At 46.9% G+C, this 27,462-nt stretch overlaps 1 protein-coding gene across 3 annotated transcripts in view; it reads right to left on the bottom strand.

The window, feature by feature from the left end:
* SLC35F4 (solute carrier family 35 member F4) overlaps positions 1–23,496 on the bottom strand; it is a 482,865-nt gene extending 459,369 nt beyond the window's left edge. For all 3 annotated transcript variants that reach the window (XM_073585785.1, XM_073585800.1, XM_073585815.1), the window contains exons 1-2: positions 22,991–23,496; positions 3,079–3,521 (exon numbers count right to left, since the gene is read on the bottom strand). In XM_073585785.1, the coding sequence (XP_073441886.1) occupies positions 3,079–3,181 (103 nt within the window). In that variant the 5' untranslated portion in view covers positions 3,182–3,521; positions 22,991–23,496. The remainder of the gene's footprint in view (positions 1–3,078; positions 3,522–22,990) is intronic.
* Between the last annotated feature and the right edge of the window lie 3,966 nt (positions 23,497–27,462).

Genomic DNA, 27,462 nt, shown 5'->3' with positions numbered 1-27,462 from the left:
AAAATATGTATAATAAAATAAGCCTTTATTGTAAATTTTGGCCAGACAACAACAACGGCAATAAGAAAATGTATATAAAAACATATAAAAAATGGCAAAAAAAACGCACAATGAATTAATAATCAAGTATCTATACTTATAATAGTATCACCACTGTAGAACAAGAATTGCTCAGATAAAGCATATATAATAGTTCCCATATAGAACAGCAAAAGACATGATAAGTGCAATGAATATTGAGGTGATGAGAAATATATATATATATATATATATATATATATATATATATATATTAAAAAAAATTAATTGACAGCAATTAAAAATGTGGAAATCACTGGTGAAAATAAAATATATGTGTATATATAAACCAAGATTGGTGAATAATAAAAAAAAACTACTGTGAAAAAATGTGTGTATATATATCTATAAACACTCAAAATGGTGAAAAAGCAAAAAAAGGGTTTTTGCAAAAAATAATCAAGGCTGAACTCACAAAAAAATATAAAAAGAATATAATGAAAAAGTGATAATAGCGCTGTATGGAATAAGAAAGGCTATATATAAAGATACATTAAAAAATGTTATTAAAGTGATGATGCACTTATAAGATTAGTGGTTAGTGTGCACCATATAATAACTATATAAAAGATGGATCCCCCTGACGAAGGAGCTTTTCCGAAACGCGCGTCGGGGCGCGTTCTATTGTGCATCATCACTTTAATTACATTTTTTAATGTATCTTTATATATAGCCTTTCTTATTCCATACAGCGCTATTATCACTTTTTCATTATATTCTTTTTATATTTTTTTGTGAGTTCAGCCTTGATTATTTTTTGCAAAAACCCTTTTTTGCTTTTTCACCATTTTGAGTGTTTATATATATATATATATATATATATACACACACATTTTTTCACAGTAGTTTTTTTTTTTTATTATTCACCATTCTTGGTTTATATATACACATATATTTTATTTTCACCAGTGATTTCCACATTTTTAATTGCTGTCAATTAATTTTTATATATATATATATATATATATATATATATATATTTCTCATCACCTCAATATTCATTGCACTTATCATGTCTTTTGCTGTTCTATATGGGGACTATTATATATGCTTTATCTGAACAATTCTTGTTCTACAGTGGTGATACTATTATAAGTGTAGATACTTGATTATTAATTCATTGTGCATTTTTTTGCCTGTTTTTATATGTTTTTATATACATTTTCTTATTGCCGTTGTTGTTATCTGGCCAAAATTTACAATAAAGGCTTATTTTATTATACATATTTTTGTTTTTATTTCAGTGTTTATATACACATTCCCAATATTCTGGTTCTCTTATTTACATCACCAGTCAGTTTTTTTCTCATGTACACCGGATGGTCTGCCATCCACTTTTGAAAGAAACACATCGGTCAATTATTAATTTATACTTTGTTGTACAATTATTTATTACATATTGCTGTTGTTTCTTTTTTGTTTTTCTTTTATTGAACTGCTCAATGTCTAGTCCTGGCCAACAAAAGGTATCATTAACAATCGGCCTGTAAAGGCTTAATGCCCCCATAGAAGAAGTCCACACACCCAGCCAGGATCCCCACCTTCATGTAACGTGCCGGGATGTAAGAGACGAGTATCTCACCCACTGATACTGCCCACGCCAAGGAGCACATGTGCACTCAGGAAACGGAAGACTTCAGAGTCCCATTCTAAGCATCTGCTGGGGTCTTAGCAGTGGAACCCCATCAACTTACCAACATCTATTCACAGGAAAGGTTATAATTTGCTAACTTGGCACAACCCTATTAAGCCAAAAAAAAATTTAAATGTTTTTCATTGATGAATTTAAAGAGCAATTATTTCTATTTTTACTCTTGACTTTAGTATATGTGGTCTTGTTTTTAGAAAACATTTTTTACTAATAATTAAGATGTATCAGGGCATGGTGTAGATTTCAAGAAGAGTTATATTTTTATTTGGGGTAACTATAATTTATTGATTAACTCATTAAATTTTCTTTCACTGTGTTTTACGTTGTACCTTGTAAGGTATAGAGCCACTGCTTCAGCATAAAAGGGGTTACTCTGGTTCAGAGTTTGCTCTGATCCTACCTACTGTAGTAGGATGTCAGCAGACTCTCACTGTGAATGGTGCTGTGGATGAGCCGTCCCCACAACATAACTGAGCGTCAAGATTCAGGAAGTCGCTCTAACCCTCAACATACAGATCCATCATCTTGAATAGCGTTAAAGGTGTTTTCCAGAAATTAACAAGAATATTGCTTCATTTCTCACTTTACAATGATTAAAGTTAAAAATGAATTGAAACTCTACTAGATGTAATAAAGATACAATATCCAGTTCCACTGAATGTGTTAGCATAGTGGGTTGTCACAATATAGAGTGATAGATAGATACATAGATACATACATGGATAATAGATATATAAATGATAGATTAGATAGAAGTCTCTTACTTGATTCTATCACATGTAGCTTAAAGAACCATTGCTAATACATTAGAGCCTTAGGAAATCTGGATCTTTACTCTACTGTGGAACTACAAGTTCAGGAATACCCTGACCACTTCCTTAGTGGTGATCCCTACCTGAAGTTGTTATCTGTTAGAAAGATGTTTAATATATGAAATATGCTTAAGGAACATTTATTCATGGTTCTGCCAACCATCCCCCGACCTTCACTTAAAGGTATAATGCAATTCCTCGCCGTCTTCCATTATTTATTTCGGATTCTTATTGCCAATGTTGTGCAATCCCTTGTACCTCATGCAATAAACAGCCAACTGCATGCACATTAGGAGGTCTAACAATTCCCCTTACAAACCCAAACATCACCCTTTGCCTGTACTAACCATCTGCCAACAACAAGCATGTATCATGCAGTGAATATACGCTTCCAGAATGCCATAGTGTGACTATTAATATATCACCCATACACTCAGTAGACATGAAGAGCATCTGTTTGCTTGTTACATGCATTACATTGAGCAACAATAGATCAAGCTGGATGTCACACACATTAAGGAATTTGGTTAATCTTACGTTTCTGGCTGGAGTAACCTGGGTAATACCCATAATATCCGGTGATCCTTAAGATCCTATCTTCTATGGTTGCCACCCCATTGGGGGCTGCTTTGACTTCCATAAATGTTGAAGAAATTGCAGTGACGTCTTAGTTGAAATCTTCCTTGGAGAGTTCTGTCTGCTTCAGTCTCTAATGTTAAGGCTCTTTTATGGGATGGTCCCAAGTGCCACACAGAGTCCTGGCTAATACTTGTGGTGCAGTGTTCTTAAATATTACTGTGTGGTGAACCTCTTGCAAGCCACTGTGCTGGTGTCTCAGTCCAGGGCACGGTAAGGTGTGACACCTCACTGATATCTATTGCAGGTAAGCTTGCCAAGGTGCTGAACCAGTAGCACTCATGTGATTGACAGAACTGTTTTCACAGATGTTGCCCTGCCGTGTATTCACATCAATCCCAGTGCTGAAAGATAAAAAAAATAATAATGATCCACACTTATCCCAATACCATAGCTGCTGTCCAAGGTCCTTACACTGATCTCTCGTTCCTCTGTCCTAGGTGCTGACCATACGTACACTGAATACTACTCTCTCTGCCCTATGTATACTGACACTAATGAATGTACTACACAGTGCTTCAGTGTAATGTGTTTAGCCTAACTTGTCCAAGCTCCTGAACACTTACGCTGATCACTAATAATTATCTCTAAGGTGCTGATCACACTAAGGGTGAGTTTCCACATAGCGCATTCCTTGCGCTTTGGACGGAGCGGAAAGCTCACTCTGCCCTAAGCCCTGCCCATTTCTGTATGTGCGGTGATTCCGGATGTGCTCATTGAACACATGCGGTATCACCGCATCGCATATATAGACCGGGTTATTTACCTGTGGAGACGGAGCGTCTCCGCAAGGTAAACAGACATGCTGCATTCTAAAAAGACGCGCCGCATGTCTGGTTTCGCGGGTGTGTCACCCGTGTATTAGGACGCATAGTGGAGACAGGATTTCATAAAATACCATCCACTATGCTGTAACATTTGGACGCTGCGGATTAAATGCTGCGGCTGTACACAGCGTTCAATCCGCAGCAAATCCTGATGTAATATGCCACGTGGAAACATACCCTACACTGATCACTAATAGTGCTGTCTAAGCTGCTGATCACACATATCCTGATCACTGGTGCTGTTGTCCAAGGTGCTGATCACCCTTTTGATCATTAGCACTGCTAATCACTTTTATACTGATCAGTCACTTTTTATAAATCACTTTTATACTGATCACCAGTACTAATGAATGGGAGGAGACACAGATTAGACATAGAAAAAACTTTTTGACAGTGAGGGTGATCAATGAGTGGAACAGGCTGCCAGGAGAGGTGGTGAGTTCTCCTTCAATGGAAGTCTTCAAACAGAGGCTGGACAGACATCTGTCTGGGATGATTTAGTGAATCCTGCTTTGAGCAGGGGGTTGAACCAAATGACCCAGGAGGTCCCTTCCAACTCTACCATTCTATGATTCTATGATTCTATTGTCCTAGATGCTAATGACACTTATCCTGATCACTAATGCCCAAGGTGCTAATCACACTGGCACTGATCACTAGTACCTCTGTCCTAGGTGCTGTTCAAACTTACACTGATCACTAATTCCTCTGTCCTAGGTGCTGACCATACTGATCAGTAGTGCTGCTTTCCCAGTTGCTGGTCACACTTATCCTAATCACTAGTGCTGTTGTCCAAGGTGCTGATCATACATACTAAACACTGGTACTGTTGTCCTACGTGCTTATACTCAATGCCATTACTGCTGCCCTATGTGCAGATCACACTTTTCCTAATCACTATACTGTCCAAGGTGCTGATCATACATACTAAACACTGTTACTGCTGTCCTAGGTGCTGATCACACTTACATTGATCACAATTACACTGATCACTAGTGATTATCTCCGAGGCGCTGATCACACTTATACTAAACACTAGCCTTCTGTCCTAGGTGCTGATCACACTTATACTCAATGTCATTACTGCTGCTCTATGTGCCGATCACACTTTTCCTAATCACTATTACTGCTCTGTCCAAGGTCCTGATCACACATGCAGAACACTAGTACTGCTGTCCTAGGTGCTGATGACACCTACACTGATGGCTAGTGATTCTGTTCTAGGTCCTGATCACACTTATATTGATGACTAGTTTTGCTGTCCAAGGTGCTGATCACACTTACACTGATCTTTAGCGGTTATCTTCGAGGGGCTGATCACACTTATCCTGATCACTAGTGCTGCTGTCCTATGTGCTGGTCACACTTAACCGTTAGTGATTAGTGTTTCTCCGAGGGGCTGATCACACTTATCCTGATCGCTAAAGCTGTTGCCCTCCTAATATCTGATCACACACTGGCCACTAATGCTGCTGTCCTCCTAAGTGCTGATCAAACTTACACTGATCACTAGCGGTTATCTCCTAAGTGCTGATCACACTTATCCTGATCTCGTAATGCTGCTGTCCTACATCCTGATCACATGTGTCCTGTCCTAATCTCCAGTACTGCTGTCGTAGGTGCCAATGACACACTGATCACTAGCGATTATCTCCGAGGGGCTGATCACACTTATCCTGATCACTAAAGCTTTGTTTCTCCTAGGTGCTGATTGCATACTGATCACTAAAGTTGCTGTCCTACTAGGATCTGATCACACACTGATCATGAATGCTGCTGTCCTCCTATGATCTGATCACACACTGATCACTAATTCTGCTGTCCTCCTATAATCTCATCACATTTACATTAATCACTAGTGCTGCTGTCCTCTTAGGTGCTGTCCACACTTACACTGATCACTAATGCTGCTGTCCTCCTAGGTGCTGATCACACACTGATCACTAGTGCTGCTGTCCTCCCAGGTGCTGATCACACACTGATCACTAATGCTGCTGTCCTCCTAGGTGCTGATCACACACTGATCACTAGTGCTGCTGTCCTCCCAGGTGCTGATCACACACTGATCACTAATGCTGCTGTCCTCCTAGGTGCTGATCACACACTGATCACTAATGCTGCTGTCCTCCTAGGTGCTGATCACACACTGATCATTATTAGTTATCTCCTAGGTGCTGATCACACACTGATCACTAATGCTGCTGTCCTCCTAGGTGTTGATCACACACTGATCGCTAATGCTGCAGTCCTCCTAGGTGCTGATGACACACTGATCGCTAATGCTGCTGTCCTCCTAGGTGCTGATGACACACTGATCGCTAATGCTGCTGTCCCCCTAGGTGCTGATCACACACTGATCACTATTAGTTATCTCCTAGGTGCTGATCACACACTGATCACTAATGCTGCTGCCCTCATAGGTGCTGATCACACACTGATCACTACTAGTTATCTCCTAGGTGCTGATCACACACTGATCACTAATGCTGCTGCCCTCATAGGTGCTGATCACACACTGATCACTAATGCTGCTGTCCTCCTAGGTGCTGATCACACACTGATCACTATTAGTTATCTCCTAGGTGCTGATCACACACTGATCGCTAATGCTGCTGCCCTCGTAGGTGCTGATCACACACTGATCACTATTAGTTATCTCCTAGGTGCTGATCACACACTGATCACTAATGCTGCTGGCCTCATAGGTGCTGATCACACGCTGATCACTAGTGCTGCTGTCCTCCTAGGTGCTGATCACACACTGATCACTATTAGTTATCTCCTAGGTGCTGATCACACACTGATCGCTATTAGTTATCTCCTAGGCCTGATCACACACTGATCACTATTAGGTATCTCCTAGGTGCTGATCACACACTGATCACTAATGCTGCTATCCCCCTAGGTGCTGGTCACACACTGATCGCTAATGCTGCTGTCCTCCTAGGTGCTGATCACACACTGATCGCTAATGCTGCTGTCCCCCTAGGTGCTGGTCACACACTGATCACTAATGCTGCTGTCCCCCTAGGTGCTGATCACACACTGATCACTAATGCTGCTGTCTCCCTAGGTGCTGTCCACACACTGATCACTAATGCTGCTGTCCCCCTAGGTGCTGATCACACACTGATCACTAATGCTGCTGTCCTCCTAGGTGCTGATCACACACTGATCACTAATGCTGCTGTCCCCCTAGGTGCTGATCACACACTGATCACTAATGCTGCTGTCCCCCTAGATGCTGATCACACACTGATCACTAATGCTGCTGTCCTCCTAGGTGCTGATCACACACTGATTACTAATACTGCTGTCCTTCTAGGTGCTGATCACACACTGATCACTAATGCTGCTGTCCTCCTAGGTGCTGATCACACACTGATCACTAATGCTGCTGTCCTCCTAGGTGCTGATCACACACTGATTACTAATGCTGCTGTCCTCCTAGGTGCTGATCACACACTGATCACTAATGCTGCTGTCCTCCTAGGTGCTGATCACACACTGATCGCTAATTCTGCTGTCCTCCTAGGTGCTGATCACACACTGATCACTAATGCTGCTGTCCTCCTAGGTGCTGATCACACACTGATCACTAATGCTGCTGTCCTCCTAGGTGCTGATCACACACTGATCACTAATGCTGCTGTCCTCCTAGGTGCTGATCACACACTGATCACTAATGCTGCTGTCCCCCTAGGTGCTGATCACACACTGATCACTAATGCTGCTGTCCCCCTAGATGCTGATCACACACTGATCACTAATGCTGCTGTCCTCCTAGGTGCTGATCACACACTGATTACTAATGCTGCTGTCCTCCTAGGTGCTGATCACACACTGATCACTAATGCTGCTGTCCTCCTAGGTGCTGATCACACACTGATCAGTCTAATGCTGCTGTCCCCCTAGGTGCTGATCACACAATGATCACTAATGCTGCTGTCCTCCTAGGTGCTGATCACACACTGATCACTAATGCTGCTGTCCCCCTAGATGCTGATCACACACTGATCACTAATGCTGCTGTCCTCCTAGGTGCTGATCACACACTGATTACTAATGCTGCTGTCCTCCTAGGTGCTGATCACACACTGATCACTAATGCTGCTGTCATCCTAGGTGCTGATTACACACTGATCACTAATGCTGCTGTCCTCCTAGGTGCTGATCACACACTGATCACTAATGCTGCTGTCCTCCTAGGTGCTAATCACACACTGATCACTAATGCTGCTGTCCTCCTAGGTGTTGATCACACACTGATCGCTAATGCTGCAGTCCTCCTAGGTGCTGATGACACACTGATCGCTAATGCTGCTGTCCTCCTAGGTGCTGATGACACACTGATCGCTAATGCTGCTGTCCCCCTAGGTGCTGATCACACACTGATCACTATTAGTTATCTCCTAGGTGCTGATCACACACTGATCACTAATGCTGCTGCCCTCATAGGTGCTGATCACTACTAGTTATCTCCTAGGTGCTGATCACACACTGATCACTAATGCTGCTGCCCTCATAGGTGCTGATCACACACTGATCACTAATGCTGCTGTCCTCCTAGGTGCTGATCACACACTGATCACTATTAGTTATCTTCTAGGTGCTGATCACACACTGATCGCTAATGCTGCTGCCCTCGTAGGTGCTGATCACACACTGATCACTATTAGTTATCTCCTAGGTGCTGATCACACACTGATCACTAATGCTGCTGGCCTCATAGGTGCTGATCACACGCTGATCACTAGTGCTGCTGTCCTCCTAGGTGCTGATCACACACTGATCACTATTAGTTATCTCCTAGGTGCTGATCACACACTGATCGCTATTAGTTATCTCCTAGGCCTGATCACACACTGATCACTATTAGGTATCTCCTAGGTGCTGATCACACACTGATCACTAATGCTGCTATCCCCCTAGGTGCTGGTCACACACTGATCGCTAATGCTGCTGTCCTCCTAGGTGCTGATCACACACTGATCGCTAATGCTGCTGTCCCCCTAGGTGCTGGTCACACACTGATCACTAATGCTGCTGTCCCCCTAGGTGCTGATCACACACTGATCACTAATGCTGCTGTCCCCCTAGGTGCTGTCCACACACTGATCACTAATGCTGCTGTCCCCCTAGGTGCTGATCACACACTGATCACTAATGCTGCTGTCCTCCTAGGTGCTGATCACACACTGATCACTAATGCTGCTGTCCCCCAGGTGCTGATCACACACTGATCACTAATGCTGCTGTCCCCCTAGATGCTGATCACACACTGATCACTAATGCTGCTGTCCTCCTAGGTGCTGATCACACACTGATTACTAATGCTGCTGTCCTCCTAGGTGCTGATCACACACTGATCACTAATGCTGCTGTCCCCCTAGGTGCTGATCACACACTGATCACTAATGCTGCTGTCCCCCTAGGTGCTAGTGACACACTGATCACTAATGCTGCTGTCCTCCTAGGTGCTGATCACACACTGATCGCTAATGCTGCTGTCCTCCTAGGTGCTGATCACACACTGATCGCTAATGCTGCTGTCCTCCTAGGTGCTGATCACACACTGATCGCTAATGCTGCTGTCCTCCTAGGTGCTGATCACACACTGATCACTAATGCTGCTGTCCTCCTAGGTGCTGATCACACACTGATCACTAATGCTGCTGTCCTCCTAGGTGCTGATCACACACTGATTACTAATGCTGCTGTCCTCCTAGGTGCTGATCACACACTGATCACTAATGCTGCTGTCCCCCTAGGTGCTGATCACACACTGATCGCTAATGCTGCTGTCCCCCTAGGTACTGATCACTAATGCTGCTGTCCCCCTAGGTGCTGATCACACACTTACACTGATCACTAATGCTGCTGTCCCCCTAGGTGTTGATCACACACTGATCACTAATGCTGCTGTCCCCCTAGGTGCTGATCACACACTGATCACTAATGCTGCTGTCCTCCTAGGTGCTGATCAAACACTGATCGCTAATGCTGCTGTCCCCCTAGGTGCTGATCACACACTGATCACTAATGCTGCTGTCCTCCTAGGTGCTGATCACACATTGATCACTAATGGTGCTGTCCCCCTAGGTGCTGATCACACACTGATCGCTAATGCTGCTGTCCCCCTAGGTGCTGATCACACACTTACACTGATCACTAATGCTGCTGTCCCCCTAGGTGTTGATCACACACTGATCACTAATGCTGCTGTCCTCCTAGGTGCTGATCACACACTGAACACTAATGGTGCTGTCCCCCTAGGTGCTGATCACACACTGATCGCTAATGCTGCTGTCCCCCTAGGTGCTGATCACACACTGATCACTAATGCTGCTGTCCCCCTAGGTGCTGATCACACACTGATCACTAATGCTGCTGTCCCCCTAGGTGCTGATCACACACTGATCACTAATGCTGCTGTCCTCCTAGGTGCTAATCACACACTTATCACTAATGCTGCTGTCCCCCTAGGTGCTGATCACACACTGATCACTAATGCTGCTGTCCCCCTAGGTGCTGATCACACACTGATCACTAATGCTGCTGTCCCCCTAGGTGCTGATCACACACTGATCACTAATGCTGCTGTCCCCCTAGGTGCTGATCACACACTGATCACTAATGCTGCTGTCCCCCTAGGTGCTGATCACACACTGATCACTAATGCTGCTGTCCCCCTAGGTGCTGATCACACACTGATCACTAATGCTGCTGTCCTCCTAGGTGCTAATCACACACTGATCACTAATGCTGCTGTCCCCCTAGGTGCTGATCACACACTGATCACTAATGCTGCTGTCCTCCTAGGTGCTGATCACACACTGATCACTAATGCTGCTGTCCCCCTAGGTGCTGATCACACACTGATCACTAATGCTGCTGTCCCCCTAGGTGCTGATCACACACTGATCGCTAATGCTGCTGTCCCCCTAGGTGCTGATCACACACTGATCACTAATGCTGCTGTCCCCCTAGGTGCTGATCACACACTGATCACTAATGCTGCTGTCCCCCTAGGTGCTGATCACACACTGATCACTAATGCTGCTGTCCCCCTAGGTGCTGATCACACACTGATCACTAATGCTGCTGTCCTCCTTGGTGCTAATCACACACTGATCACTAATGCTGCTGTCCCCCTAGGTGCTGATCACACACTGATCACTAATGCTGCTGTCCTCCTAGGTGCTGATCACACACTGATCACTAATGCTGCTGTCCCCCTAGGTGCTGATCACACACTGATCACTAATGCTGCTCTCCCCCTAGGTGCTGATCACACACTGATCACTAATGCTGCTGTCCTCCTAGGTGCTGATCATACACTGATCGCTAATGCTGCTTTCCCCCTAGGTGCTAATCACACACTGATCACTAATGCTGCTGTCCCCCTAGGTGCTGATCACACACTGATCGCTAATGCTGTTGTCCCCCTAGGTGCTGATCACACACTGATCACTAATGCTGCTGTCCTCCTAGGTGCTGATCACACACTGATCACTAATGCTGCTGTCCTCCTAGGTGCTGATCACACACTGATCACTAATGCTGCTGTCCCCCTAGGTGCTGATCACACACTGATCACTAATGCTGCTGTCCTCCTAGGTGCTGATCACACACTGATCACTAATGCTGCTGTCCCCCTAGGTGCTGATCACACACTGATCGCTAATGCTGCTGTCCCCCTAGGTGCTGATCACACACTGATCACTAATGCTGCTGTCCCCCTAGGTGCTGATCACACACTGATCACTAATGCTGCTGTCCCCCTAGGTGCTAATCACACACTGATCACTAATGCTGCTGTCCCCCTAGGTGCTGATCACACACTGATCACTAATGCTGCTGTCCTCCCAGGTGCTGATCACACACTGATCACTAATGCTGCTGTCCTCCTAGGTGCTGATCACACACTGATCACTAGTGCTGCTGTCCTCCCAGGTGCTGATCACACACTGATCACTAATGCTGCTGTCCTCCTAGGTGCTGATCACACACTGATCACTAATGCTGCTGTCCCCCTAGGTGCTGATCACACACTGATCGCTAATGCTGCTGTCCCCCTAGGTGCTGATCACACACTGATCGCTAATGCTGCTGTCCCCCTAGGTGCTGATCACACACTGATCACTAATGCTGCTGTCCTCCTAGGTGCTAATCACACACTGATCACTAATGCTGCTGTCCCCCTAGGTGCTGATCACACACTGATCACTAATGCTGCTGTCCTCCTAGGTGCTGATCACACACTGATCACTAGTGCTGCTGTCCTCCCAGGTGCTGATCACACACTGATCACTAATGCTGCTGTCCTCCTAGGTGCTGATCACACACTGATCACTAATGCTGCTGTCCCCCTAGGTGCTGATCACACACTGATCACTAATGCTGCTGTCCTCCTAGATGCTAATCACACACTGATCACTAATGCTGCTGTCCCCCTAGGTGCTGATCACACACTGATCACTAATGCTGCTGTCCTCCTAGGTGCTGATCACACACTGATCACTAGTGCTGCTGTCCTCCCAGGTGCTGATCACACACTGATCACTAATGCTGCTGTCCTCCTAGGTGCTGATCACACACTGATCACTAATGCTGCTGTCCCCCTAGGTGCTGATCACTCACTGATCGCTAATGCTGCTGTCCCCCTAGGTGCTGATCACACATTGATCACTAATGCTGCTGTCCCCCTAGGTGCTGATCACACACTGATCACTAATGCTGCTGTCCTCCTAGGTGCTAATCACACACTGATCACTAATGCTGCTGTCCCCCTAGGTGCTGATCACACACTGATCACTAATGCTGCTGTCCCCCTAGGTGCTGATCACACACTGATCACTAATGCTGCTGTCCTCCTAGGTGCTGATCACACACTGATCACTAATGCTGCTGTCCCCCTAGGTGCTGATCACACACTGATCACTAATGCTGCTGTCCCCCTAGGTGCTGATCACACACTGATCACTAATGCTGCTGTCCCCCTAGGTGCTGATCACACACTGATCACTAATGCTGCTGTCCCCCTAGGTGCTGATCACACACTGATCACTAATGCTGCTGTCCCCCTAGGTGCTAATCACACACTGATCACTAATGCTGCTGTCCCCCTAGGTGCTAATCACACACTGATCACTAATGCTGCTGTCCTCCTAGGTGCTGATCACACACTGATCACTAATGCTGCTGTCCTCCTAGGTGCTGATCACACACTGATCACTAATGCTGCTGTCCCCCTAGGTGCTGATCACACACTGATCACTAATGCTGCTGTCCTCCTAGGTGCTAATCACACACTGATCACTAATGCTGCTGTCCCCCTAGGTGCTGATCACACACTGATCACTAATGCTGCTGTCCCCCTAGGTGCTGATCACACACTGATCACTAATGCTGCTGTCCTCCTAGGTGCTGATCACACACTGATCACTAATGCTGCTGTCCCCCTAGGTGCTGATCACACACTGATCACTAATGCTGCTGTCCCCCTAGGTGCTGATCACACACTGATCACTAATGCTGCAGTCCTCCTAGGTGCTGATCACACACTGATCACTAATGCTGCTGCCCCCTAGGTGCTGATCACACACTGATCACTAATGCTGCTGTCCCCCTAGGTGCTGATCACACACTGATCACTAATGCTGCTGTCCCCCTAGGTGCTGATCACACACTTACACTGATCACTAATGCTGCTGTCCTCCTAGGTGCTGATCACACACTGATCGCTAATGCTGCTGTCCCCCTAGGTGCTGATCACACACTGATCGCTAATGCTGCTGTCCCCCTAGGTGCTGATCACACACTGATCACTAATGCTGCTGTCCTCCTAGGTGCTAATCACACACTGATCACTAATGCTGCTGTCCCCCTAGGTGCTGATCACACACTGATCACTAATGCTGCTGTCCTCCTAGGTGCTGATCACACACTGATCACTAGTGCTGCTGTCCTCCCAGGTGCTGATCACACACTGATCACTAATGCTGCTGTCCTCCTAGGTGCTGATCACACACTGATCACTAATGCTGCTGTCCCCCTAGGTGCTGATCACACACTGATCACTAATGCTGCTGTCCTCCTAGGTGCTAATCACACACTGATCACTAATGCTGCTGTCCCCCTAGGTGCTGATCACACACTGATCACTAATGCTGCTGTCCTCCTAGGTGCTGATCACACACTGATCACTAGTGCTGCTGTCCTCCCAGGTGCTGATCACACACTGATCACTAATGCTGCTGTCCTCCTAGGTGCTGATCACACACTGATCACTAATGCTGCTGTCCCCCTAGGTGCTGATCACACACTGATCGCTAATGCTGCTGTCCCCCTAGGTGCTGATCACACATTGATCGCTAATGCTGCTGTCCCCCTAGGTGCTGATCACACACTGATCACTAATGCTGCTGTCCTCCTAGGTGCTGATCACACACTGATCACTAATGCTGCTGTCCCCCTAGGTGCTGATCACACACTGATCACTAATGCTGCTGTCCCCCTAGGTGCTGATCACACACTGATCACTAATGCTGCTGTCCTCCTAGGTGCTGATCACACACTGATCACTAATGCTGCTGTCCCCCTAGGTGCTGATCACACACTGATCACTAATGCTGCTGTCCCCCTAGGTGCTGATCACACACTGATCGCTAATGCTGCTGTCCCCCTAGGTGCTGATCACACACTGATCGCTAATGCTGCTGTCCCCCTAGGTGCTGATCACACACTGATCACTAATGCTGCTGTCCCCCTAGGTGCTGATCACACACTGATCACTAATGCTGCTGTCCTCCTAGGTGCTAATCACACACTGATCACTAATGCTGCTGTCCCCCTAGGTGCTGATCACACACTGATCACTAATGCTGCTGTCCCCCTAGGTGCTGATCACACACTGATCACTAATGCTGCTGTCCTCCTAGGTGCTGATCACACACTGATCACTAATGCTGCTGTCCCCCTAGGTGCTGATCACACACTGATCACTAATGCTGCTGTCCCCCTAGGTGCTGATCACACACTGATCACTAATGCTGCAGTCCTCCTAGGTGCTGATCACACACTGATCACTAATGCTGCTGTCCCCCTAGGTGCTGATCACACACTGATCACTAATGCTGCTGTCCCCCTAGGTGCTGATCACACACTTACACTGATCACTAATGCTGCTGTCCCCCTAGGTGCTGATCACACACTGATCACTAATGCTGCTGTCCCCCTAGGTGCTGATCACACACTTACACTGATCACTAATGCTGCTGTCCCCCTAGGTGCTGATCACACACTGATCACTAATGCTGCTGTCCTCCTAGGTGCTGATCACACACTGATCACTAATGCTGCTGTCCCCCTAGGTGCTGATCACACACTGATCACTAATGCTGCTGTCCCCCTAGGTGCTGATCACACACTGATCACTAATGCTGCTGTCCTCCTAGGTGCTGATCACACACTGATCACTAATGCTGCTGTCCTCCTAGGTGCTGATCACACACTGATCACTAATGCTGCTGTCCCCCTAGGTGCTGATCACACACTGATCACTAATGCTGCTGTCCCCCTAGGTGCTGATCACACACTGATCACTAATGCTGCTGTCCCCCTAGGTGCTGATCACACACTGATCACTAATGCTGCTGTCCCCCTAGGTGCTGATCACACACTGATCACTAATGCTGCTGTCCCCCTAGGTGCTGATCACACACTTACACTGATCACTAATGCTGCTGTCCTCCTAGGTGCTGATCACACACTGATCACTAATGCTGCTGTCCCCCTAGGTGCTGATCACACACTGATCACTAATGCTGCTGTCCCCCTAGGTGCTGATCACACACTGATCACTAATGCTGCTGTCCCCCTAGGTGCTGATCACACACTGATCACTAATGCTGCTGTCCTCCTAGGTGCTGATCACACACTGATCACTAATGCTGCTGTCCTCCTAGGTGCTGATCACACACTGATCAGTCTAATGCTGCTGTCCCCCTAGGTGCTGATCACACACTGATCACTAATGCTGCTGTCCCCCTAGGTGCTGATCACACACTGATCACTAATGCTGCTGTCCCCCTAGGTGCTGATCACACACTTACACTGATCACTAATGCTGCTGTCCTCCTAGGTGCTGATCACACACTGATCACTAATGCTGCTGTCCCCCTAGGTGCTGATCACACACTGATCACTAATGCTGCTGTCCCCCTAGGTGCTGATCACACACTGATCACTAATGCTGCTGTCCTCCTAGGTGCTGATCACACACTGATCACTAATGCTGCTGTCCTCCTAGGTGCTGATCACACACTGATCACTAATGCTGCTGTCCTCCTAGGTGCTGATCACACACTGATCACTAATGCTGCTGTCCCCCTAGGTGCTGATCACACACTGATCACTAATGCTGCTGTCCCCCTAGGTGCTGATCACACACTGATCACTAATGCTGCTGTCCCCCTAGGTGCTGATCACACACTGATCACTAATGCTGCTGTCCCCCTAGGTGCTGATCACACACTGATCACTAATGCTGCTGTCCCCCTAGGTGCTGATCACACACTTACACTGATCACTAATGCTGCTGTCCTCCTAGGTGCTGATCACACACTGATCACTAATGCTGCTGTCCCCCTAGGTGCTGATCACACACTGATCACTAATGCTGCTGTCCCCCTAGGTGCTGATCACACACTGATCACTAATGCTGCTGTCCCCCTAGGTGCTGATCACACACTGATCACTAATGCTGCTGTCCTCCTAGGTGCTGATCACACACTGATCACTAATGCTGCTGTCCTCCTAGGTGCTGATCACACACTGATCAGTCTAATGCTGCTGTCCCCCTAGGTGCTGATCACACACTGATCACTAATGCTGCTGTCCCCCTAGGTGCTGATCACACACTGATCACTAATGCTGCTGTCCCCCTAGGTGCTGATCACACACTTACACTGATCACTAATGCTGCTGTCCCCCTAGGTGCTGATCACACACTGATCACTAATGCTGCTGTCCTCCTAGGTGCTGATCACACACTGATCACTAATGCTGCTGTCCTCCTAGGTGCTGATCACACACTGATCAGTCTAATGCTGCTGTCCCCCTAGGTGCTGATCACACACTGATCACTAATGCTGCTGTCCCCCTAGGTGCTGATCACACACTGATCACTAATGCTGCTGTCCCCCTAGGTGCTGATCACACACTGATCACTAATGCTGCTGTCCCCCTAGGTGCTGATCACACACTGATCACTAATGCTGCTGTCCCCCTAGGTGCTGATCACACACTTACACTGATCACTAATGCTGCTGTCCCCCTAGGTGCTGATCACACACTGATCACTAATGCTGCTGTCCCCCTAGGTGCTGATCACACACTTACACTGATCACTAATGCTGCTGTCCCCCTAGGTGCTGATCACACACTGATCACTAATGCTGCTGTCCCCCTAGGTGCTGATCACACACTGATCACTAATGCTGCTGTCCCCCTAGGTGCTGATCACACACTTACACTGATCACTAATGCTGCTGTCCTCCTAGGTGCTGATCACACACTGATCACTAATGCTGCTGTCCTCCTAGGTGCTGATCACACACTGATCAGTCTAATGCTGCTGTCCCCCTAGGTGCTGATCACACACTGATCACTAATGCTGCTGTCCTCCTAGGTGCTGATCACACACTGATCACTAATGCTGCTGTCCCCCTAGGTGCTGATCACACACTGATCACTAATGCTGCTGTCCCCCTAGGTGCTGATCACACACTTACACTGATCACTAATGCTGCTGTCCCCCTAGGTGCTGATCACACACTGATCACTAATGCTGCTGTCCCCCTAGGTGCTGATCACACACTTACACTGATCACTAATGCTGCTGTCCCCCTAGGTGCTGATCACACACTGATCACTAATGCTGCTGTCCTCCTAGGTGCTGATCACACACTGATCACTAATGCTGCTGTCCCCCTAGGTGCTGATCACACACTGATCACTAATGCTGCTGTCCCCCTAGGTGCTGATCACACACTGATCACTAATGCTGCTGTCCTCCTAGGTGCTGATCACACACTGATCACTAATGCTGCTGTCCTCCTAGGTGCTGATCACACACTGATCACTAATGCTGCTGTCCCCCTAGGTGCTGATCACACACTGATCACTAATGCTGCTGTCCCCCTAGGTGCTGATCACACACTGATCACTAATGCTGCTGTCCCCCTAGGTGCTGATCACACACTGATCACTAATGCTGCTGTCCCCCTAGGTGCTGATCACACACTGATCACTAATGCTGCTGTCCCCCTAGGTGCTGATCACACACTTACACTGATCACTAATGCTGCTGTCCTCCTAGGTGCTGATCACACACTGATCACTAATGCTGCTGTCCCCCTAGGTGCTGATCACACACTGATCACTAATGCTGCTGTCCCCCTAGGTGCTGATCACACACTGATCACTAATGCTGCTGTCCCCCTAGGTGCTGATCACACACTGATCACTAATGCTGCTGTCCTCCTAGGTGCTGATCACACACTGATCACTAATGCTGCTGTCCTCCTAGGTGCTGATCACACACTGATCAGTCTAATGCTGCTGTCCCCCTAGGTGCTGATCACACACTGATCACTAATGCTGCTGTCCCCCTAGGTGCTGATCACACACTGATCACTAATGCTGCTGTCCCCCTAGGTGCTGATCACACACTTACACTGATCACTAATGCTGCTGTCCTCCTAGGTGCTGATCACACACTGATCACTAATGCTGCTGTCCCCCTAGGTGCTGATCACACACTGATCACTAATGCTGCTGTCCCCCTAGGTGCTGATCACACACTGATCACTAATGCTGCTGTCCTCCTAGGTGCTGATCACACACTGATCACTAATGCTGCTGTCCTCCTAGGTGCTGATCACACACTGATCACTAATGCTGCTGTCCTCCTAGGTGCTGATCACACACTGATCACTAATGCTGCTGTCCCCCTAGGTGCTGATCACACACTGATCACTAATGCTGCTGTCCCCCTAGGTGCTGATCACACACTGATCACTAATGCTGCTGTCCCCCTAGGTGCTGATCACACACTGATCACTAATGCTGCTGTCCCCCTAGGTGCTGATCACACACTGATCACTAATGCTGCTGTCCCCCTAGGTGCTGATCACACACTTACACTGATCACTAATGCTGCTGTCCTCCTAGGTGCTGATCACACACTGATCACTAATGCTGCTGTCCCCCTAGGTGCTGATCACACACTGATCACTAATGCTGCTGTCCCCCTAGGTGCTGATCACACACTGATCACTAATGCTGCTGTCCCCCTAGGTGCTGATCACACACTGATCACTAATGCTGCTGTCCTCCTAGGTGCTGATCACACACTGATCACTAATGCTGCTGTCCTCCTAGGTGCTGATCACACACTGATCAGTCTAATGCTGCTGTCCCCCTAGGTGCTGATCACACACTGATCACTAATGCTGCTGTCCCCCTAGGTGCTGATCACACACTGATCACTAATGCTGCTGTCCCCCTAGGTGCTGATCACACACTTACACTGATCACTAATGCTGCTGTCCCCCTAGGTGCTGATCACACACTGATCACTAATGCTGCTGTCCTCCTAGGTGCTGATCACACACTGATCACTAATGCTGCTGTCCTCCTAGGTGCTGATCACACACTGATCAGTCTAATGCTGCTGTCCCCCTAGGTGCTGATCACACACTGATCAGTCTAATGCTGCTGTCCCCCTAGGTGCTGATCACACACTGATCACTAATGCTGCTGTCCCCCTAGGTGCTGATCACACACTGATCACTAATGCTGCTGTCCCCCTAGGTGCTGATCACACACTGATCACTAATGCTGCTGTCCCCCTAGGTGCTGATCACACACTTACACTGATCACTAATGCTGCTGTCCCCCTAGGTGCTGATCACACACTGATCACTAATGCTGCTGTCCCCCTAGGTGCTGATCACACACTTACACTGATCACTAATGCTGCTGTCCCCCTAGGTGCTGATCACACACTGATCACTAATGCTGCTGTCCCCCTAGGTGCTGATCACACACTGATCACTAATGCTGCTGTCCCCCTAGGTGCTGATCACACACTTACACTGATCACTAATGCTGCTGTCCTCCTAGGTGCTGATCACACACTGATCACTAATGCTGCTGTCCTCCTAGGTGCTGATCACACACTGATCAGTCTAATGCTGCTGTCCCCCTAGGTGCTGATCACACACTGATCACTAATGCTGCTGTCCTCCTAGGTGCTGATCACACACTGATCACTAATGCTGCTGTCCCCCTAGGTGCTGATCACACACTGATCACTAATGCTGCTGTCCCCCTAGGTGCTGATCACACACTTACACTGATCACTAATGCTGCTGTCCCCCTAGGTGCTGATCACACACTGATCACTAATGCTGCTGTCCCCCTAGGTGCTGATCACACACTTACACTGATCACTAATGCTGCTGTCCCCCTAGGTGCTGATCACACACTGATCACTAATGCTGCTGTCCTCCTAGGTGCTGATCACACACTGATCACTAATGCTGCTGTCCCCCTAGGTGCTGATCACACACTGATCACTAATGCTGCTGTCCCCCTAGGTGCTGATCACACACTGATCACTAATGCTGCTGTCCTCCTAGGTGCTGATCACACACTGATCACTAATGCTGCTGTCCTCCTAGGTGCTGATCACACACTGATCACTAATGCTGCTGTCCCCCTAGGTGCTGATCACACACTGATCACTAATGCTGCTGTCCCCCTAGGTGCTGATCACACACTGATCACTAATGCTGCTGTCCCCCTAGGTGCTGATCACACACTGATCACTAATGCTGCTGTCCCCCTAGGTGCTGATCACACACTGATCACTAATGCTGCTGTCCCCCTAGGTGCTGATCACACACTTACACTGATCACTAATGCTGCTGTCCTCCTAGGTGCTGATCACACACTGATCACTAATGCTGCTGTCCCCCTAGGTGCTGATCACACACTGATCACTAATGCTGCTGTCCCCCTAGGTGCTGATCACACACTGATCACTAATGCTGCTGTCCCCCTAGGTGCTGATCACACACTGATCACTAATGCTGCTGTCCTCCTAGGTGCTGATCACACACTGATCACTAATGCTGCTGTCCTCCTAGGTGCTGATCACACACTGATCACTAATGCTGCTGTCCCCCTAGGTGCTGATCACACACTGATCACTAATGCTGCTGTCCCCCTAGGTGCTGATCACACACTGATCACTAATGCTGCTGTCCCCCTAGGTGCTGATCACACACTTACACTGATCACTAATGCTGCTGTCCTCCTAGGTGCTGATCACACACTGATCACTAATGCTGCTGTCCCCCTAGGTGCTGATCACACACTGATCACTAATGCTGCTGTCCCCCTAGGTGCTGATCACACACTGATCACTAATGCTGCTGTCCTCCTAGGTGCTGATCACACACTGATCACTAATGCTGCTGTCCTCCTAGGTGCTGATCACACACTGATCACTAATGCTGCTGTCCTCCTAGGTGCTGATCACACACTGATCACTAATGCTGCTGTCCCCCTAGGTGCTGATCACACACTGATCACTAATGCTGCTGTCCCCCTAGGTGCTGATCACACACTGATCACTAATGCTGCTGTCCCCCTAGGTGCTGATCACACACTGATCACTAATGCTGCTGTCCCCCTAGGTGCTGATCACACACTGATCACTAATGCTGCTGTCCCCCTAGGTGCTGATCACACACTTACACTGATCACTAATGCTGCTGTCCTCCTAGGTGCTGATCACACACTGATCACTAATGCTGCTGTCCCCCTAGGTGCTGATCACACACTGATCACTAATGCTGCTGTCCCCCTAGGTGCTGATCACACACTGATCACTAATGCTGCTGTCCCCCTAGGTGCTGATCACACACTGATCACTAATGCTGCTGTCCTCCTAGGTGCTGATCACACACTGATCACTAATGCTGCTGTCCTCCTAGGTGCTGATCACACACTGATCACTAATGCTGCTGTCCCCCTAGGTGCTGATCACACACTGATCACTAATGCTGCTGTCCCCCTAGGTGCTGATCACACACTTACACTGATCACTAATGCTGCTGTCCCCCTAGGTGCTGATCACACACTGATCACTAATGCTGCTGTCCCCCTAGGTGCTGATCACACACTGATCACTAATGCTGCTGTCCTCCTAGGTGCTGATCACACACTGATCACTAATGCTGCTGTCCTCCTAGGTGCTGATCACACACTGATCACTAATGCTGCTGTCCCCCTAGGTGCTGATCACACACTGATCACTAATGCTGCTGTCCCCCTAGGTGCTGATCACACACTGATCACTAATGCTGCTGTCCTCCTAGGTGCTGATCACACACTGATCACTAATGCTGCTGTCCCCCTAGGTGCTGATCACACACTGATCACTAATGCTGCTGTCCCCCTAGGTGCTGATCACACACTGATCACTAATGCTGCTGTCCTCCTAGGTGCTGATCACACACTGATCACTAATGCTGCTGTCCTCCTAGGTGCTGATCACACACTGATCAGTCTAATGCTGCTGTCCCCCTAGGTGCTGATCACACACTGATCACTAATGCTGCTGTCCCCCTAGGTGCTGATCACACACTGATCAGTCTAATGCTGCTGTCCTCCTAGGTGCTGATCACACACTGATCAGTCTAATGCTGCTGTCCCCCTAGGTGCTGATCACACACTGATCACTAATGCTGCTGTCCCCCTAGGTGCTGATCACACACTGATCACTAATGCTGCTGTCCCCCTAGGTGCTGATCACACACACTGATCACTAATGCTGCTGTCCCCCTAGGTGCTGATCACACACTGATCACTAATGCTGCTGTCCCCCTAGGTGCTGATCACACACTTACACTGATCACTAATGGTGCTGGTCACTTATCTCCAGGCTTCCCACTTGCTCTTGGAGTTGCTGGTGTCCCCGGAGCTGCTTGTTCCCAGGCTGCTGCACTCCTCCTTATCTCCGGCGCTGCTCTCCGAGGTGCTGAGCTCTCCGAGGTCCCAATCTGCTGCACGTCAATCCCATGTGCTGCTGTCCAAGGTGCTGAATGCGTTTGGCGCTTGCAAAAACCAAAATGGAAGGGTCCTGACAGACACAAATGCTGGGAGCAGCTGCTCCCCAACGTGCTGACTCCGGAGCAGTCTCCTGGCCTCTGACAGTGCTGATGCTGCCTCTCACATCTGTCCCTGTCTATGTGACTGCCCAAGTTGTCTCTCTGGAGGATCTTCCTGCTGGTCAGCTCTGCAGCAGCCTCAGCTTCTCCCTTCTGCTCCAGCAGTGCTGCTAGCTGTGCAGGACGGCTTCACATCACCGCATAGCCCTATGCAAGCCGGCCTCTGTCATCCAGGAGCGCACAACTTCTGCTTGCAGATTTGGGAAAGAGTCGCTAGAGGGCGCTGCAGTAAAATCATTGAATTGCATCGGCGATGGCATGCACTAAGCCTTCCCCTAGTAGATATTCTGGCAATTTACTGCTTCAGCATTATTGTATCAAGATATCAAACTACAGTTTGCATTTCTCCATAATGACTGGAATAAATTAGAGAAATATTGAAATGCACAAGTCTTTGTCTCTTGCGTTATTCTACATTACTGCAATATGTTGACACTGATTTGATTTATGTTGGAACTAAGGGGGAGAGAAAGTAGAATTTGACTTGTATTTCTCAGACGACTTTGCTATAATATAGATGCATGGAGTAAATAGGTGGTTTGTATAGGAGTCTCCTCTGATGCTGGGTCGTACATTTCCATACATAACAAGGATGCCGTCATCACCCCTTCCTATGCCTTGTAAGAGGGAAGTTTGGCATGAGTTTATCCCTCCTTCATTGGTGACACAAAGCCTTGCTGTTAAAGGGTTTGTCCCATCTGGGACATTAATGGCATACCCATAGAACAGTTCTGGGAACCGCATCTGTATAAAAAAGAGCCCATTGATTTTACTGGCAGCACACACATTTTTGAAACTCACAAGTGGATGGGGAGATCTTTGCCTAGATGGTTAACTATACCCATTGCACACAATTGTGCCCTATTCTTGAGATATATGCTGTAGCTATGCCATAATTGTCCCGGATGGGAATAACCTTTTACAACAGGGGCAGACAGATCATTGGCAAAACCTGTGCAGCCCTGTTGGGGCCCAAGAGGTAAAGGGCCACTACCACCTCCAAAGCAGGTGAAATTGCGTATTTTGATGAGCTATTCAATTGCAATGGGCCCAGGGACTCGCTTCTGCCTGTGTTCGCTTCTGCTATACAAAGTATAAGTTCATCCTAACCAAAGGACCGTGTTGCAGATGCAGCTGCTGTCCCTGTAAAGTACATCAATCGCTTCTTGTAATGTTTTTTAATGCAATGTTTTTCCTTATAATAAAAGCCGACCACCATCAGTGCTTGACCAGATTTGAAATATTCTTCCGCGTTAATAAATGGGGGTGACGCAAGGACTGCCCGGTCATCCGAGGGTCTCACTGAGGTAATGTTGGCTTGGGGTTTTTAACCCCTTCTGGGTGGGTGATAGATAAGTCCCCCGGTGGGAGTGATTGCTTTTCTCCCATTTGCAATGTGAGCTTATAGACAACGGCTTGAATTTGTTGCAGCAGCACATGACAGTTTGATAGGCATTATAATGAGGCATTATAGCCCTCTGAATACATGGATTATAGGTAAAAGATATTTGTCTTTCATAGCTGTGACCTTCTTTTGAGGTGGTGCAGGCTAGCTTGGTGTCGTACTGGTGTACATTTTTGATAATTACAATTTATGTTTTATTAACATGTTAACACATAGTATACCTCTTGATACATAGATTTGTATCTTTACTACATCCCTTGGTGTGGCTGGGGTCAGTCCAGTGCGTCTTTAGCACTGCTGCACTTTAGTATGCAATTTGCACATGTCCCCCTATTGTCCAATTCTGTCCTTTTCTAATAAAGATGTTACAGTTTGATAATACAGGATCTTTTGGTCATAATTTTTGTGGTTTCCACACTCACGTTTAATGTATAGTAGCGACTGATCCATGATTGTCCAACACTGTAGCACCGATGTGTTATCGCTTTACATGTAGGATGCTTTTGTATACCTTGGCCATTGTATTTTGTCATTATTGTTCTGTGTTTTGCACAGGGTTTTGCTTAGGTAAAATAGACTACAGGGCCAGGGAGAAATCCTGGCTGGGGCAAGCCGATGAATTCTTTGGACAGGACGGGACAAGTGGTATGCGGGCTGGCAATCACAGGAATGATGTTTTATTTGAATCCACAAAGAAATTACTCATCAAACGAACAAAAATTTGGTGGAATAGAATTTTTTTGGAAAAGTACATTGTTAAGGATATGATACCGAGGGGTCTACGGGTCCGGGTTTTACCCACTTTCCCCATTGATGATGCTGAATTTGTGTCCGGTTGGGAGGATGCGTGTGGGACATGCTCTGTGGCCTTGATGAAACTGCTTGCAGGACATAATACAAAATCAATTAATGGTTTAGACAAGGAAATAGATCAGGCCTTGTTAGATCTTCGAGCCAATTGCACTAGCGAACAATTGAAAATATATGAGGATGATCTTGAAAAATCGGTAGATATGGTGGTGAAGAAAATCAATGATACACAGGCCTCTAAGTTCAATAGAGACCTTAAGGATTACCAAGAAAAAGCGGTTTACCAATGGAAAAGACAATCCGGGAATCCGTCATCCTTACATCGGAGTGTTTCTAACACTTCGGTGTCATCGCTTGGTACCCAGTCTGAGGCCTCTACTTCCTCAATAGTTACTCATTCAAGGGGTAATTACGGGCGGATGAGACATCATAATTTTCATCCATATAAAAGCAAACCGCTCAATGCCAACTTTTATTTCCCATTGACTTGCATTGGGGTCGGGTTTCGGACGAAACTTTGACTTTTTTTGCCCTAGTCAGACCAGTTTCATCTGAAACAAATTTTGTTTCATGAAACCCGATCCGACCAAAGTCCCTCAACTCTAGTTGTGGCATTAACAATAGGAATCTCATGCTGAGATTGAACCAAAGAAAGGAACTGGAGCATATGTTAGTATAAGTGCAATGTGTAGGTACACATTCCCACTGTGGCCATTTAATAGACAGAATCTAAGATAAAAGCAAAGTGAACAAATACCCTGCTGTAAGTAAACAGTAATAGTGTATGTAAATGACATATGGTACTTAGTTAACATTGGTTTGATCCAAAAAGTGTAAAGGCCATCCCACCGCAACAAGGTGTACCCCAATCGTGACGGGCCCTAACCCTTTTACTTCACTTCACTATGTGTCGGCAGACCTCAAAATAGATGGGGACAATTATATGGACAAAATGCCCAGTACAAAAAGTAGGAGCCATGCTCCTGTTTGCATACAGTACAAAAAAATAAAATCAGTCTGGTCTGGGTCCTGCTCTCCCCCCCCCCCACCCCCATGCTATTTTGAGGTCTTCCAACACATAATGAGGTGAACTACAAGAATTAGGATTCCCTGATTCGGTACACCTGAGCAGAATAGTGTCAACTAAGTAGTCTATAAATATCAAAAAGATCGACTAGCCCCTTCCAACAGTATAAGAAAAGTGTGAACAGGTGTAATCTGAGACAACCAGTCAAATAAAGTGAAGAAAAAACAGCTATATTCTGAAATGCTATAATATGCAAACATTGCATATATGAAATTTGAATTGCATTGCTGCTATAGAAAATATGTGAAAAATTAAGATGCTTAGTGCACAAATTGGCCAATTCGTGAAAGCCCAAGAGCAAGTGACAGGGTGTACCTCTTTGTTGGGACGCTAAACTTTATATGTCTCTCCTTGGCTGAAAGCCTACAACTTTAAGGACAGGCAGGATCCAGCTGTAGTTAACAGCGTCTTAGGCTGATGGGAGGAGTGCTCAGTCAGAGGGAGTGTGCTACAAAATTTCAGCCTGGGAGAGGCATATAAGCTTTAGCCTCATAACAAAGGGGTACACCTTGTCACTGGCTGTTGGACTGTCACAAATTAGCCAATTTGTGCGTTAAGTACCTTCATTTTTAATATGTACTATTACTGTTTACTTACTGCAGGATATATGCTTATTTTGTTTTTAGCTTAGGTTCCTCATGCTGAAATTGAAAACCCTCTTTACGCCATCCCATTCCTTCCTAGCACTACTTATAAATGTACAATGATTATCCGTTTATTAGGATACTGTGCATCTGAAAATCTAGTTGTGGTTTCTACAGTAAAACAAAGTTTTGTGCTGCCTTTTAGATATTTTCAATATGTTATGTTAAGGGAAAACATTTTCATGCCACAGCATTTGTTGTCATG

Source organism: Dendrobates tinctorius, unplaced genomic scaffold (assembly GCF_039654945.1).
Source record: "Dendrobates tinctorius isolate UK_male_01 unplaced genomic scaffold, ASM3965494v1 ptg000010l, whole genome shotgun sequence".
In the NCBI taxonomy this organism is placed as follows: Eukaryota; Metazoa; Chordata; class Amphibia; order Anura; family Dendrobatidae; genus Dendrobates; species Dendrobates tinctorius.
This window is presented reverse-complemented; position numbering and strand designations above follow the sequence as displayed.